The sequence below is a fragment of the Struthio camelus genome, chromosome 2 (assembly GCF_040807025.1).
Source record: "Struthio camelus isolate bStrCam1 chromosome 2, bStrCam1.hap1, whole genome shotgun sequence".
In the NCBI taxonomy this organism is placed as follows: domain Eukaryota; kingdom Metazoa; phylum Chordata; class Aves; order Struthioniformes; family Struthionidae; genus Struthio; species Struthio camelus.
This window is the reverse complement of record NC_090943.1, coordinates 7,398,638-7,415,315: the sequence shown is the minus strand read 5'-3', so window position 1 is coordinate 7,415,315 and position 16,678 is coordinate 7,398,638. Positions and strand designations below refer to the sequence as shown.

At 44.3% G+C, this 16,678-nt stretch overlaps 1 protein-coding gene across 2 annotated transcripts in view; it reads left to right on the top strand.

Moving 5' to 3' along the window:
* Positions 1-12,395, top strand: part of ACVR2B (activin A receptor type 2B) — a 104,814-nt gene extending 92,419 nt beyond the window's left edge. For both annotated transcript variants that reach the window (XM_068934180.1, XM_068934181.1), the window contains 4 exons: positions 2,856-2,970; positions 4,922-5,060; positions 8,206-8,336; positions 9,766-12,395. In XM_068934180.1, coding sequence (XP_068790281.1) covers positions 2,856-2,970; positions 4,922-5,060; positions 8,206-8,336; positions 9,766-9,960 — 580 coding nt within the window. In that variant the 3' untranslated portion in view covers positions 9,961-12,395. The remainder of the gene's footprint in view (positions 1-2,855; positions 2,971-4,921; positions 5,061-8,205; positions 8,337-9,765) is intronic.
* Positions 12,396-16,678: the final 4,283 nt, after the last annotated feature.

Sequence of the window (16,678 nt, the reverse complement as noted above, 5' to 3'; positions counted from 1 at the left end):
ATTTCAGGAAGCAGCAGGTTTCCCATGGATTACCCTACTCTTTTATTAAAAAAAATATATCATCCATACTTTTTAAAGCTGGAGGATGTTTTTGAACGGCGCAACAAAACGCACGGGAAGATGCTTAACTTGCCAGGTAGGTCTCCCTGAGTCACTGCCGTACAGAGTTTCAGCTAACCGCGAAACAACAGTGGCCCCTGGCATAGAAAGGAGGATTGAGGTTATCGGATTGCTTGTTGGTGCTCAAGTGCCCCCACGTGGAAGCTGAAAATAAAAGCTCCAGTGTCTAAGTTGGGTTCCCACCAATTTTCGTAGGGTTCTTGCGCTCTTCTCTAGTCTGAAGCATTATGCTGCAAGGAGTATTTTCTTCTTTTCAGGCTTTTGCAGTGCTTCTGCACAGAAAGGGATCGACTTTCCTTCATCAGTGACCCATTTTAGGAGCTCTGCTAATGCGCAGTGGTGTCGGTGGGAATTTTTGTTGGTAGGGTTTGGATCAGGCCCTTTTCCCGGGCCCGCGTGATTACGTTGCAGCCGACACTTGCCACTTCTGGGTGGTTTGTGGAAGGAGGGAGAGCTTGGAGAGATGGGGAAGTCTATGGAGATGGGGGGAAAAAAGGGATGCACAAAGGGGGAAATCTCTACGTTATATATCTGACCAAGAGATAGCACCTAACTAACTGTTGCACGTGCGAGGTGCATTGTGGGTGAACAGGAGCAGCAAAGAGCCCACAGGAAAATCCTGTCTTAGGTCTCACTTCACTTCAGATTCGTGCCATTCGGACGAACTGTCTCGTAATTTCAGTGTGGTCCTTCTCTTAGCTGAGCCACTGTTTTGCAAAAATCTCGTGTGCAATCTGTACCAGAGCAGAATCCTCTAGTGTTAACTGAGGAAAGTAGTTTATCTGTGCCATTACATGATTGCTGCTTTTTCTAAGCCTGTGGGGAAACCGCTGGAGCATGGAGCTGGTCAGTCTCTGAGATGACAAGTATTAGGTGAATGTGTTTTTGTGTGTAACGGAGATGTACAAATGCTTTGCAAATACTGCAAAACTGTGCTGTGTCCTTAGAAACGCTGTGTCCCACTGAGGCGTTGGAGACTGTTTTCTGCTGGAGTTCCCTAGCTGTATTCGACTATCCAACTTCACAGCTGTATGAGGGAATAACCCACTTCCCCCTTCTTAATCCAGGAGCTGGAAATGTTTATGCTATGTTTTTAGCTTGGCATGTTGCTGTGCTCTGGAAAAATTCTTACCTCTTTTCCTTTTTTTTTTTTAAAGCTAAGAATCAAGGGCTGGATGGCCCAGGATGATTTTGCAGATAGCGCTTTGAATTGGTTTTCTGGTATCTGAGGACACAGTGAGCAGCCCTGCTGTATGGTCCAGCAGTTTCTCTCTTCCCAAAGATTTTTGACAGGTCACTCCGGTGCGGAACAATTGTATCTGCCCTCATTAATTATTTTGTGCAGGCTTGCGATGTCCTGCAATCAGCAGGGTCACTGAGTGAATTGATGATAGGGAAATTACAATGCTGAGCATACAGGACAATTGCCATCTGCTGTCTAAGGTCTGTAATTTAATTATATTGCCAAACATTCCTTTTCAGATGAAAATGTGGGAAGCCCAGGGAGCAAGGCTTGACTGGTTAGGCATCTCAGGGTGTTTGTCCTCCGCCCCCACCTTCCTGGCCGTGGCAGCTCATGCAGGCTTACCTGAGCTGCCCTGAAACGATATCTCTGCAGCACAGGCCTCTGACCTGAAAGTCATCCTCAAGCACAGTCCCACCACCCGTACTGTGAAAAGGCTTATGTCTGTCGGGCAGTCTGATCCTGACCCTCATCCGAGTGTGGGTCCAGCCCCTCCGCTGCTCCCTTTCCCTCCCTCCAAAGTCTCTGAAGGAGACTGGTCCAGCGATGAAAACATAAGTGTAATAGATGACCGTGGCAAAAGTCTGTCTTAAGTGGGTAGGCAGGGTGAACAGAGTCCCCCTGGCACCTGCTCGTTTCCAGGCAGGTCTGATTTTGTAACTGAGAGTGAACATCCTCACTAGGCTAAAAATTGGCAATTAATCCCCTTAACCGGGATTGCGTTTGGTATTGGGAGTAAGAAACGTACGAAGTGTGCAGAGGTTCGGGTCTGCGGCTGATGCTTGCAGCGAGAAGCTCGCGGGGAACTCAACAGAAACGATGCCTTGCGGCGCCCGCTCTAATTAAAAGCTGCAACTGGGCCGAGTAGAAATTGCGGACCCTTGAAGGCAGAATGTCATTTTTTTTCTCCGCGTTTTAAGTTCATTGCCTAGAAATGAGGGGAATAATCTGGCCGTCCGGCGTAGCTTTGTCTCACACGTGCGTTTCCTCCGATACGCCTCCGAGGGGATGTGCTGCACGCGGAGGGAGGGATGGCAGGGACGTGGAGGCACCTCGCGGTGTGAAATACGGACGGCCGCGTAGGGCGCGGATGCGGAACTCCTTGGCCGTCCACCTTGACGCGCAGGTGTCTGCGGACGCGACGCCCCTTTTATATCACACCCTGCTTTTGTCCGGATGGTAATTTGCCCTGTACTTGTGCTGATGCCACGCTTTGCCTTTCCCAAGCTGTGCTTTCCTCTCCCTTTTTTGCCCCTGTTACCGTTCCTGTGCCCTTTTTGGGCTCTTTGGGCCATATATGAGAGGCGGCGGGACCGCCGTGCCTCCCGGTGGTGCATCGAGGCCAGGGCTCTGCCCTGCCGGGTCAAGGTGGGAGGCAGCGTCCGTTCGCCGGGGGCCCCTTAGCCTCTAAAGCCTCAGCGTGGTGCGTTGCAGTGTGAGTAGACGCGTGCCGTAACGAACCCTCCCAAACTTGCTTCTTGGCTGTCCGTAGGGACTTCAAGAGTAAAAATGTCTTGCTGAAGAATGATTTGACGGCAGTTCTAGCTGATTTTGGACTCGCTGTACGGTTCGAACCTGGAAAACCTCCAGGGGACACTCACGGACAGGTAATCATTATCTTTAAAAAATACCGTTTAAAAACTTGGGCTCGCCGCACCTCTAGGCGTTATGTGGGAAGTGTCCACAGATGCAACCTAGGGCTTGGGAGATTATAGGAAGGTTGTTTTCTTTTTCCTTGGGTTGTTCACGAGGGAGGAAAATGCTTTTTTTCCCCCCGTTAAGTATAAGGGGAACGTTACTCCGGAGGGTCGAACCTAGGGGAATGACGGCAGCGTGCAATCCTGAGCTTCACCGCCCCGCGCACGAGCAGGGCTTTCAGCCTGGCGTCCCGCCTGAGCGAAAGCACCGGGCCACGCTTCTGCCAAAAAACCCACCCTGCATGCGCGTCCGAATGTACCAGGGGCCCCTGTCCCTCCGCACGCCTTTTCCCTGTACCGCTTCTGTGCATTCGACTGTCTTCTGGATATGGCATTTTCCATAAAAACGGGTGCTCAGACATAAGCTCCAGTATCACTTTTAGCCGCGAGAAGAGCGGAGCACTTCCCCTGCCGTTCCTATCTGCCGTGCCGTGCCGTGCCGCACAGTGTGGAGGTGGAGCCCTTCCTGACCCCGGCGGGCAAGCAGCTTATTCCGTGAAACATAGCACTGGCTTCCTCTTTATTGTCTTACTATTAAATATTAATACTCATAAAATTATTCAATTATTTTTAAGAATTCAGCGACTGTAGCTGCTTGGGTGACCTTTAGCAACAGTAAATCTTGCACGCTGCCTGTGCGCTGCGTAGAACATTCACTGCAGTTTTACTGGTTCTTAATTTTCTGTCTTTAACTTTCAATGAGCGACCCCTCATTCTTATATTGTGCAGTGGGGGTAAAGCAAGGCCAGCCGTTGCCTTTTGGGCACCTCCTGTTTTTCTGACTGCACAGCTCAAATGCTGTCTCCGTTTCTGTCTTTGTCCCAGAATGAGCTGATGCCTTTGCAGATTAGCCACCTACAGCTTTTCCTCATTTTTGTCACCTTTCTTTGGACTTTTCCAGCACTTTTCATGCCTTTTCATGCCCAGGCTCCCGCCTTGCCTCGCTTCCTCAGGTTCTGGCGAGATCAGATGAGAATTCCCTAATGCAAAATATTAAAAGGCATTTCAGTTCCCACCTTAAAAAGGTGCTTTTCTGCTCTCTAATCTATGCAGCATTACGGGCTATAATGCTACCACCCATGTAACCACAAATTTCTGAGGAGTTCTCTGTGGCTCTACCTGTACTAAAAATACCAAGATATGCAGTATAAGGGGGAATGAGCTGTTCCCTCAAGGTGAGAGGGATCTTTTCCGTACCAGATCATGACAAGCCAGGGTAGGTGGGCAGGACTTTGTAGTGTCCATGCGTTACTAGTCACGTGGATGCAGAACATTTTTATCCAGGGCTGTCAAACCTTTTCCTACTGTTTCAGGATATGTCCATTTTCCTCTCTCTCTCTCTCCCTCTCTCTCTCCCTCTCTCTCTCCCTCTCTCTCTCCCTCTCTCTCTCCCTCTCTCTCTCTCCCTTTTTTGTTAGCAAAAAGGGATTGAACTTCCAGCAACTATGCTAACTGACTCTGACTTGACCTCGGGGTGTTTTGCGTGTCTCAAAAGATAGCATTTTTACATGCAGGGTGTGCTGCTGTAGCAAGATGCCATGGAAGGCATAGAAGGCAGAATTTCATCCGTACTCATCTTGCATCACTGCATTTAAATTAGACCTGTAGTGTACGCTGAATGAATATTACGCAGATAGCCATCCACTTAGGTTTTTTCCTTCAGGTAGCTTATCGAGACTGCAGTGATCTTAATGAGAAATGGTGTCAGCAAAGAGAGACCCCTTTTCCTTGTTTCCTGAGGTAGGTGCAAATTTAGCAAAAGTAGCCTTAAGGCTAATGAAAACAGCTGTCACTCATCTATAACCAGCAGAGGCTGACGGGCCCAAATGGAATTTAACTTGAGTTGTTTCTTTCTCTGTAGGTGGGAACAAGGAGGTATATGGCTCCTGAAGTGTTAGAGGGAGCAATCAACTTCCAGCGAGACGCCTTCCTGAGAATAGACATGTATGCAATGGGACTGGTGTTGTGGGAATTAGTCTCCAGATGTAGAGCAGTTGACGGTAAGGATAAAGATCTCTTCCCTGTGGAGGGCTCTGTTTCAGCATGGTTTACTGGTCCGGAGAATGAGCCTGGTGTTGTAAAAAAGAAAGAAATAATGATGAAGGGGGTGTTTTGATTAAGCGGCTAAGCTGTCTTTTGTTTGCTTGTTTTTTAACATAAACTGTCATTCTCTGCGGATGAAAATCTTTGCTGTGTTCAAGTCTCAAAGTGCTTTCACTGGTGTTCCAGTTACATTGCAAACTGGCTGAGAACTCAGAGAGAGAAAGAGAAGGCGATTCCTTCATCAACAGTGGGCTTCCTTCAGTCCTCAACAGACACTGGGCTGCTCTCTGTGGTACTCTCCGTTTGTGCTCGAGACCTAGGCAGGGTTTGAGCTCCAGAGGAGAGCTGAGCTCAGCCTGGGCTTGGCTGTGGCACTTTGTCTCTGTAGGACGGTACTGCAGCCCAAACAGAAAGACCAGAAATGATGCACCTCAGTAAAAGAAAAAACATGGGACTGGAAGGATCTTTCTGGCCCAGCAAGCCCATTTGCCTACTATCATAAGTCATTGTGTCTTAATTTTTGTCATTTGCTGATCAAGCCCTCCCTCAGCAACGGGCTGAGCTCGTAATTTCATCTGCAGTGTTGGAGAATCTCACTTTCTCCTGGGTGAGCCAGAAGAATGAACTTTCTTGGTGTCCCCTTTCTCAGGGTGTTTTCTCCTTAAATAATGCTTCAAAATGGGGCACCTTTTCTTCTCTTAGACAGAAACGCAATCTCCAAATATCCCATCTGTTCTCTGGTGATATCTATGCCATTTGCAGGACCTTGCCCCTGGTCAGGGAAGCAGTCACTTTGTTGCTCTAAGGCTGCCTGCTCCAATTTCTCTTTTCTTATGTGGACATGGGTGTCTTGGGTGCACTGACTGTCAGGTTCATAAATGAATATTACTTTCCCTGGACTTCAAATATATTTCACTAATACTGCAATAGCATTGGGGAGCTTGATTATAACTGGGATGTCTACATAGGCGTGTGGTATGAGGAAGTCTTCTCCTTAAAAAGTTACTGTCTAACTAGATATAAAATGCCAGTGGAGCAGGGAACTAGTGGCACAATAAATTGAAACAGTGGATTCTGGATTGCTCTACAGGTCTGTGTTAGAGGTGGGAATAATCTCTTCTCTGTTAAGGCCCCCAAAAAACATTTGGATTTTTGCCTGTCTTTTTTTGGTCATCTCACTACTCTTCTCAGGAAGCAGCTGGCTTCTCAAAGTATCTTATGCAGCACCTTTAAATCAGAGGGAGGACTTCGTTTGGGATGAAGGGGAATTACACTGAACCTTATCTGTGCTTTTCGTTCCGAAGTGGTGAATCACATCACCTTATTTAACAGTTCTACTCCATGTTTGTGGTCAGAATCATGTCTGCTGGCTTCAGTGACAAATAGTTCTTGTCCTTATGTGTGAGCTGACAGGCAGTGACCGTAACTCCTGAAACGAAGCTTGGACTGAATTCCATTTGCAGGATGGTGGGTGAGCACAACTGTAGCTAACTGCAGATTTGACTTGCAGATCTTTGTACTGAGTCTTCAAAGAGAGGTATATTCCAGAAATAATCTTGCTTCACTCAACCCCCGTGGAATTTGCGAGGCCGAAACATGTTTTTAGGGCTTATTTTGGAAGGAAGAGAGGGTTAAAACACTGCTTGTGAAATGAAGATACTTCTGATGGTATTCCGATAAAGATACCTAAATTTGGTACATCTGCATCAAGTTGTCTACCTGTGTGCCGAGTGCCTAAACCCCCAGCAGCAGGGATCTGAGCACGTCAACTTTCAGGGTGATCCAAATTGCTCTCTAGAGTCATGGACTAGATCTGAGATGGGAAAGAGGAGATCTAAATTTCAGAGCCGATTTCCTGGATTTCTGCTGTTGATATAGGAGTCCTTGCAGAGGCTCTGCAATGGTGGTGCCTTCAAAGTTTCTCACTGTGTCTGCAGACTTCTGAATTGCCTCCCTTGACCTGGCTGCTTGTGAGGGTGAGGAGGTTAATCACTGCAGCCTCTTACAGCCTCAGTCCTGCCTGAAGAGGTGGGAAGGAAGGTCATGAACATTATTGTGCCATCAGTTGGAATAAGTGTTTCTGTTTGTTTCTCTGACTGGCGTTGTGTCAACATGAAGAAGGACAACCTATTTTAGTGATTTTTCAGCGTGCCTAAATATCACGTTCCTTGTGTCACAGTGCATGACCAGACAAAGTCATCAGCTCTTTCATTTTAGTTTGGAAAGGTCCACTTGAAATATCTCCACTCTTGAAAGAGGTTGCTGCTTGCTACTGAGAATCCATGCGTAATGCTGGAGAGGGCCCTGGGAAAGCCCATCAGTTAGGCTGGGTTGCTGTTTGAGTTCATCTAAGCGCTACAGAAGGCCAAATGATGTTTCAATAAGCAGAAGTTATTGCTGTAGTCTGGAGGCTGCACTGATGCTCCAGCAGTTTTCTTGCTCTTGTGGCCCAGCACAATTCACCTCCATAACTGGTATAACCAAAGCATTCAGGAATCGTTTTGCACTTACGAGCTGGGAGCAGCCAGTACGCAACTGCTGTTAGGTACTTGGGGCAGTAAGTGCAGTAACTGGAATCACGTGGCTCAGCTGTATCAGCGCTTGCTTTCAATCTATGAACAAGGCAGAGCACAAAAGAAGAAATTATGAATGTGTTACATGTGCTTGACCTTGATAGTCAGGGACTAAAATGAAATTATGCTCAGACCGAAACCTTTCTCTAGGACATCGTGTGTTGAATTGGTATGCTAAAATGGGAGGAAGTAGAGCTGATTAGCTCTTTTCTGCTAAAATAAATCGCTGGATGCCCCGTGAGCTGCCTCTAGGAGAGAGGTGGAGCCGGGAGTCCTGGGTGAGAGTTCAGCTTCATAACTCACTGCGGTGGAAAACGCATGACTAGACAGCCGGCAGGGCCGGCAACGTCCGTTGTGAAGGAAGAATGTAAATCACATTTCTATAAGATGACATGTGAACTGTGCTCTGCGTTAGGCTTTGCCGCGGTGGTTTTTGGTTGCTATGGAGCCGCGGCTCATGCACAGTGAAGGCATGTCTGCTCTGCCGAGGCCTTTTCTCTACTAACGCTGTTCTCCCCGTGCATCTTAGGTCCAGTGGATGAATATATGCTGCCTTTTGAAGAAGAAATAGGTCAGCACCCATCCCTGGAGGACCTGCAGGAAGTGGTGGTTCACAAGAAGATGCGCCCCGTGTTCAAGGATCATTGGCTGAAACACCCTGTACGTCCCTTTCGGTTAATAGCTGAAGATGTTTGCCTTTGTGGCTGGGACTAGAAATGCAGTTACGTGTCAGATGTTAACTTCAAAGGAAAAAATAACAGGGAAATTATCATTTAACAGTTTGGCAGAATTGTGTTGCCTCGAGGCAGAAACTAAACTGCAGGTGAACTTCACTTCTGCAGTCCAGTGGGATTAATTTTGTCAAGGTGGGAGCGATCGTAATTGCGTGGCGGCGGTGCGGAAGCACTCAGCCCCGGTGGCTGGTCCTACTCTCCGGTTGCCGTCCGGGCAGAGCGCTTGTCCGTTAGAGCCGCCAAGTGAAGGGTTGAATGACTCTCTCCCATTTTTTCCCATAGTTTTTCCCTTCTTTAGACAGTAAAGCAGCTGACTAAAATCGGTCTATGGCAACGGACATGCAACATGTTGTTATATATTATGCATTTGTTTGGTAGGACTCATTTAGTATGATGAAAGGGTGGAAAATACAGTAGCTTTTGTTAAGAAGGGGCAAATGATCCATTCCATTGGTGACATGTGCCTCACAAGCTGAATAGGATGCGAGGCCTGAGCAATTTGGGGGAGAAAAATTAATTAGAAGTGAAGGCAAATGGACAGTGAAGTAAAATGCAGTGTGGGTTTCCCAAAGGTAGATCATATCATGCTAGCATTTTTAATAAAAGAGCTGATCTTTTAGCCCAGGGAAATTAAGCAGATCATGAAATCTCTCAGGGCTTCAGTTAGAAGCTAAATGCCTCTGTTTTAACCAAACTGCCATGATTTTGTCTGGACGCAGGCATGCTAACTCATTGTCTGGAAGTCAAGGGCAGCTGTTGAGTGAAGGAGAAGGTGACTGTCCCGGCTTCTGGATAAGTGGGGTTCAAACAGGAGCCGTGCTCTTCCAGCAGTATTTTATCGTTATTTTGTAGATATCTGCAGACGTGAGGTGCTGCATTGTAAACAACATAACAGTTTTATAGTAGCTGATACAATACTGCCAGCTTTTACGGTTTTACCGTGAGAGTCGTAACACTTGATGTCTTGTCTTTTAAAGATTTAACTGCTGAATCATGTGCTATGCTTTGATTTAAAAAAAAAAAAGAAAGTACTTTTTGTGCATGGAAACAGCTGAATATGATCAAACCGTAAAGTCTCAGAAACGGGAAGCTTAAAAAAATATCTTGCCATGTCCTGAGAACACATGTATTTGAAGTCATTTTTAAAGCCAAGCTCGTGATATTTGGCACACCTGGGCCTGGCAGTATCTGATGGAGAAGCAGCAGAAGTCGCATTGCACGTCCTTCCTTGGAGAAAACGGGCTTGGCTTGTCTTGCGTGGGCTTAAGCTGTGCTTTTCTTCCCCATCCGCCGCGAGAAAAACGTCCCCGAGCAGACTGTGCTGACGGGTGTTTTCTCCACCTTGTTCTCCGCAGGGCTTGGCGCAGCTCTGCGTTACTATCGAAGAGTGCTGGGACCACGACGCGGAGGCTCGGCTCTCGGCGGGCTGTGTCGAGGAGCGCATTTCGCAAATCCGCAAATCCGTAAACGGCACTACCTCGGACTGCCTCGTTTCCATCGTGACGTCCGTCACCAACGTGGACTTGCCGCCCAAAGAGTCTAGTATCTAAGTCCTGGTTCACTTTTGTCTTTCCAGACTCAGTGGATTTAAAAAGGAAAAAAAAAAAAAAAAAGAAAAAAGTTTTTAAAAAAAACACAAAAAACAAAAATCCAACAAACACATGAATGCAGCTGCTATTTTATCTTGACTTTTTATTATTATTGTTATTATTATTATTATTATTTTTTTTTTGGATTGGATCAATTTTACCAGCACATTGCTCTACTGTATTAAAAATGGACATTTCAGCAAGCATTCAGGTGCCGACTAATGAATGCGGAAAAGGTGCAGGTACCTCAGAACCTCAACAAACTCACTTCAGTTTTTTTTTTTTTTTTAATTCCGTTTTCTGGGTTTCTCTTTATTGGTCTGTCTTCTAAGCAGAGCATCTGTGACGTAAAGGAAAACCACCGACCATCTTAGAAAACGCAATGCTGCAAACTTTGGAGGAAACTTAAGACTGTTACGTAAGATTACACCTTCCTCAAAAGGAAATTTTTCCCCCCCAATTTTGGTTTGTTTTGGGGTTTGGTTTTGTTTTCTTTTTTTTTATTATTATTATTTTTTTTTTTTTTAAGAAGTGAGCTTCAAAAAAAAAAACAGCAGATGTGTCTTTTACGGATCTAACGGGTGTCATTGTAACATGGGAAAAAAAAAAGTAACCGGGCGGAGAATGTTAATTCTTTGATGGTGGAGTGGAAGGGGGGAGCTTAGCATAGGGGTGGGGAGAGTGACGTTGGACTTGGCAGCATTTGGAGAAACATCATGTGCTATGGAGCTACTTCTCAGGTAACCATTAGATGAGGGGGAAGGACATTTCTGGGCAGAGTATTAATGGCTGCAACGTATGGAGAAAGCCGAGTTAAAGAGCCCGTGGCTGGAAGCAAGGCGCTGGGTCTCTAGCTGGGGCTCGAGGGTGAAAGAACAAAGCAGAAACTGTCATCACCTTTTATTTTTCCGCTCCAGGTAGTAGCAGGAAAGGATGCTTTTAGGCAGCGTGATTGAAAGAGGTTGGAATAGCGCGTTTTGGGAAGCGCTCTGGCAAAACACGGGAGGACGGCAAACTTCTTGCCTCTCGCTTGAAATGGGAATCAGTCCAAGGAATTTGGCCTCGGGGTTGATGAGCCGTCAGCCCAAGGTACCAGTGCGGGTGGGGAGAAAAGGAAAAGTGTCAAAACTGGCTCTATTCAGTCTTGGGTTTATTTTATTTTTTTTTTTTTTCCTTCGATTTGAGGGAGGAGGGTGGAAGTTACCTGAAGCGGACGGCTCCTGCAGCATCCGCGAAGCCTCTGAGTTGTGCAGTTACAGCACAAGAGGAAACCGAGCAGCAGCAGTGTTTGCTGTAGCATCCTTTGAGCCGGTTTCTTTAACGCTGCTTTCTCCTTACTCTGTGACTCAACTCTTTTGTCTTAAAGTGGTGCATATTCGAAAATACCGTTACTCTATTATGCCATAAACTTGCTCTAGTCAGTGAATGTTCCTAATGCTGCTGATTCAACATTTAAATATTTTTTTAATTTGCAAAACATGCAATGATTAAAAAAAAACAAAAACAAAACAAAAAATACACACACGCACGCACGCACGCACACACACACACACACACACGTTACGTGGCTTCCGAGGTTTAAACTGAAAAAAAAAAAAAAATTAAGAACTTCATGACCACAGACCACCTCAAACCAGAAATACCTCAGAATTTTCTACTTGTATGAGTTTTATTATATATTTTGTTAGTTGTGTTGTCTTGTAGTAAGTATATTTTAATGTAAGTTGGCTTTTATGACAAGGGAGTTTTAAAAAAAGAAAAAAAAGAAAAAAAGTTCCAAATCTTTTAGGAAGTGCTACCATTTTTTCTTTTGTTTTATAAAGTATCATTGTAAATAACTGTATACAGTTGTAGAATAACTGCCTGTATAAGGTACCTGGGCATTATTCACTCTTATTTGTGAAGGCTGTTTCCATTCTGTGTGTTTTTTTTTTTTTTGGTCTGTTTTAGTGAAAGGACAGTACATCTTTTTATTTCTTTTTTTTAATTTTTTTTTTTAATTTTTGGGCTTTGAATATAACATGAATTCTGTGTCTTGGTAGACTAAAGAAGTTACGCCCATTGGATTGCCAGAACTTCTGAATTCTTCTTTGCATTAAGCTAAAATGCAGTCCTGAACTAATCATCCTATAAGAAAAATGTTAAAAGTCTGTGTTATATAATCAAATCGGACTCCTTGTCACTGCCAAATTGTCAGTGCGGGCCCTTGCACAGATGTAATTTATTAAGCAAACAAAATTACAAATCAGAGAAAAGATTGAAAAATTGAAATATATCTCTCGAAAAGTATAGCTTTAAAACCTAGAGTTCGCAAATGAGGACCTGGTCCTTTATCTTGAAGAGACGTTAAGATAATTGCCTTAATTTGTCTATCTGAATAAAGTCTTAAACTATTCTTTCACGTTATATTGAATGTATATTGCATATTAGTGTGTACACACATGTAATTGTGATTCTGTGTGTAGGTTTGGAAGTTTCTTTTCCTTAATGTGATTCTGTTCAGAAAACCTTGTCAAAAACCAGACAAAACCGTACCGTTCTGACACAGCGGATGTCCCTGACAGGGGTTGACATCGTCGGTTCTGATGCTGCAACATCCCTATGCTTAACATTAAACATGCAGGTAGCTCTTTGGATGTCATGACACTAGTCGCTGGCTTAATATTAAGCATAGTCGTAAATGTTAGCAGGATCACTATTTTTCGTTGATCTTCTAATACGTTTCTGCACTGAGATTTATATAAAAATGTGACTATGTTTTGGAAGTGAAGTGATGTAAGCGTTGGGGTGGAGTCTAGAGCAGAATTAAGACTGAATGAATACTTGTTTCTAGGTGTGTTTGCTCCCGTTTCCCGGAAATGGGAGCCGGTTCGTATTGCTGCAGAAAGAAAAAAAAGCTGTACTGTCTTTGAACTGTCGTTATCCGTTTGCTCTTCTGGATTTTTTTTTCCTTCAGCATTATATATAATGGCTAAAACAGGCTTATTACAGCAGTTGCTTTTTTATCCTGATTTCTTTAAGAAGCTTTAAAGTATTTATTGAAAGTGCCATATGATTTTAATAGCCTATTGGGCAGTCTCTTAAATCTTCTCTTTCGAGAAAGCATAAACAAAAATTCGCACATGTAGCTTATCTTGCTGCGGGGAACTGTAAGAACCTACAAGCTTTGACCAAAAGTTGATTGTAAAGTACGACCATCTTCCCTGGTGTAATGGTTCCTTATAGATCATCTTGTCAGCATGTTTTAGAAACCGATTTTTAAAAATTTCCAAAACGCTGTGTGCTCAGTTACAAAATTGAAATGTATCTTGGTGCATGTATCTTGCTATCGCAGTAGAGAATGAAATCCTGAACTCAAGTCTATTTAAAAATTTGTACCAGTTTAATTAAAACTGTGGTTTTTTTATTTAAACTGGTATTTATTTTATTAACGCAGACAAGCTCTGATGAACTTACTGGTCTTTAGACACTTGAGCTGTCAAGCACGTTGTTTCCTCACCGCTAATGTAGCATTTCTCATTGACAACACCGCTTTGGTTTTGTTCAGCATTGTAGCGGCTTTTTCCAAGTCGGCAATAAGGCCCGTCCGCGGGTGTAGCTGTAATGAGCGATTTTGACTCTTTTTCCTCTTAACACTCCCTTGAATATGATGGGCACAACATACGTTGCGTTACTTCCTAAGCACTAAATTCCGCTTCACGTTCAGACTCGGAGGAAGTAGCTCGTCAAAAACTTCGTGGCGGGATTTTCTTGTTGGCCTTCCTCTCTTATATGGCAGGTCTTCGGTATACGTTAGTCTTGAGTATCCAGGGTGGCTCTGTGAAGGGTTAAAATTCTCCCTGACTTCAGGAGCCAGGATTTGCCGCTCTCTGGTGTCACTCCCTTGATGCACTGGCTGGGTTGGTTTCCCAGGTGTAGGAAGTTTGAGCTCACGTTTTAAGACTGGAAATACCGCAGGAGCTAAAATGGCTTTTGTGAGGCCATTGCACGTTGTTTTCTGCCTCCTATTGTGTAGTTGAAATTCCGTTAGCGCTAGATAAAAGTTACACCTGTGGGAATGCCAAGGTCTTTGTGTGTATGTTTCCTTCAAAGAGAAGGTACATGAGTGCCCACCAGTAGCTCGACTGCAGTTGCTTGGGTCTGCTGAGTCAATCCTGTTTCCGCTGGCGTTGCTCTTTTCAGTGGAAGCGGTTTTGGGTCCGTTCAGTGCAGAGTTGCTGGTGGGGATTTCCAAGTTGGTAGGGTCAGGCCTTTGCCGTTAGGAATATTGATCCCCCTGAAGATCTCAGCATAGAAACCGAAGAACTCACGTTTAGTTCCTCTTGTGCTAGTTTTGAGGCAGACTGTCAGAACTTAGCCTGTTTTGCAGGACGGAGAAGGGTCTGCGTTTCGCTTAGTGTGGAAGAAACTCGTATTGCAGAGGAAGGTGCTGGTTGATAACGTTGCGACAGTGCTGCTGTTGCAGCCACACTCCGCTTGAGAAGTCGCTAAGCAGGAAGCGTCCCGCTAACTATATCACTTTTACATACAGAATATTGTTTGGTAACATTGTAAATAAAAATAGACTATATAATAGAGGAAAATAAGGACATTTGACTTTTTTACTTTTGGAAGAATATATATATATTTTAGTTACATATACAAACAGAAATTCTACATTGTGTGAGAATTCTTTTATACCACAAATTATTTTTGTAATGTCTAATATGTTTCTGCAGGGAAAAGGGAGAAAGGTCTGTGTACGCACAGCAAAAAAAAAAAAAAATATATATATATATATATATAAATGTTTAAATTAAGTGTGCACTACATCGAAGTATAGAGGATAGAACAAGTTTAGCCTGAAACCAGGTTGAGACTAGTCTGGATGTACTTGGGCATGCTCTGAGGACGGCGCTGAGTGTATGTTTAATAGGTTATCTTGCACGTCACATCCCTTCTGCTAAAGATGCTTATTGCTTTTCGGTGGCCATCTTCAGCTCAACCAGGAAGAGTTTTTCTCATGTAGCCATGCAGAAATCCATGCGTGAGCAGTGTGTCTTTTGGCATGTGCTGTGATGCTGCAGCGAGCTGTGAAGTCAGCGCGTTGAGGATTTACTGAGACCAAATAGCTGGGCTGAGCCCGCTCGCTGCCGTATCTGTTAGCAGCAGCTGCGCCTGCTGCGGTGACAATATGATCTGTAAGGAGCTGTTGCCAGAGGAATCCTGATAAAAACCCGTTCCTAGAAGTTCCTTGTCTCTGAAGTGACGCAGATAATCGGGCTTCACCAGAACGCGCAGACACGGGCTCTGTGTTTGCAGAGCCGGATTTGACTGTCTGGGTCTAAGGCACTAAAGGAAAGGGGCACGGTCACGTTCAAAGTCTTACTTAGAGCGTTCTTAATTGCTCTAACTAATCCAAAATATTCTGCAAGTATTAAAGAAAAAAAGCTTAACATGAATTCTCTTCACTTTGCGTAACTTCTCCCACTGGACCTAAAATTCATTGTCTTTTCGGTTCTCTTTACCTGGATAGCATAGTGCCAGTGGGGTAAAAGCTACTGAAAATAGCTTAAAGCCGAACAGTAAACGTTGCAAGATTGAAGTAGTTTGACAGCGCGCCTTTCGAAATTAGTGCCCGAACGATTTGGAGCGGTCTGCCGCCAGTGGCGAACGGTGCTCCTGCGTCCTCGGCGAGGTGCTGGCCCTGCCGGCGCCGGGGGAGACCTGCCGCCTGCTTCGGAGGGACGGCGAGCGCGCGGCTGCTCCGGGAGCCCTTCCTCAACTCAGCCGGTCAATACCTTCGCTTACTTGCATGGGACTTCTTTCTTAAAACCTCTGGTTTTAGGGTGAAACTCTCGTTCCCTTGACTGAAGTAATAACCTGTCGAATGAGCAGAAATCCTTTTTGCCGGGATGCTTCCACAGAAAGAGATTGTACTTACGTCCATCCAGCTGTTCTGAAATGTAACGCTATTCTGTTGTGCCTTTATTTTTCCATGTAAAAGCAACTGCTGTAAGCTTTTTTCCCCCCACCTTTACTAGTTTTTTGGGGGTTTTTTTTCCTGTCTGAAAAAACACTTTTCATTGCCCAGCTGTTATTTCTGGATGCAGTCTGTGATCCAGGTATTTCAAGAACCAGTTACCTCAACCTCATGTTAAACAGTGTTGCTATCTGGATACTCCTTGATACTACAATATGGTAACATACACAAACAGGAACCTTGCTATAGATGGGTGTTTATATATATATATATATATGTGTGTGTATATATATATGTGGGTGTATATATATATATATATATATATATATATATATATATATAAATGGAAAGTGATCCCCAAGGACTGAAGGAAAAAAGCAAACTTTTTTTTGTTTTCCAACATTGAAACCAAAAGGGCTTCTCTGAAGCTCTATAATGGCATTGTGCTGAATATATATATATATACATATATGTGTGTGTGTATGTGTGTATATATATATATATATATATATATATATATATATATATCAAGAGAGTGTTTTCTGAAAAGTGCTTCCTTTGTTAGCCTTTTTATTTCAGTATTTGAATGGGGCAGATAATGTGATTAAAACACTGTTTCTGCATTTTTGGGCCCATTTTGAAGCAGAGGCCTCTTACTCTTTCCAGTTGTTTAAAAACCATAAAAACAAAAACTCAGTGTATAACATTCCAGCAAGG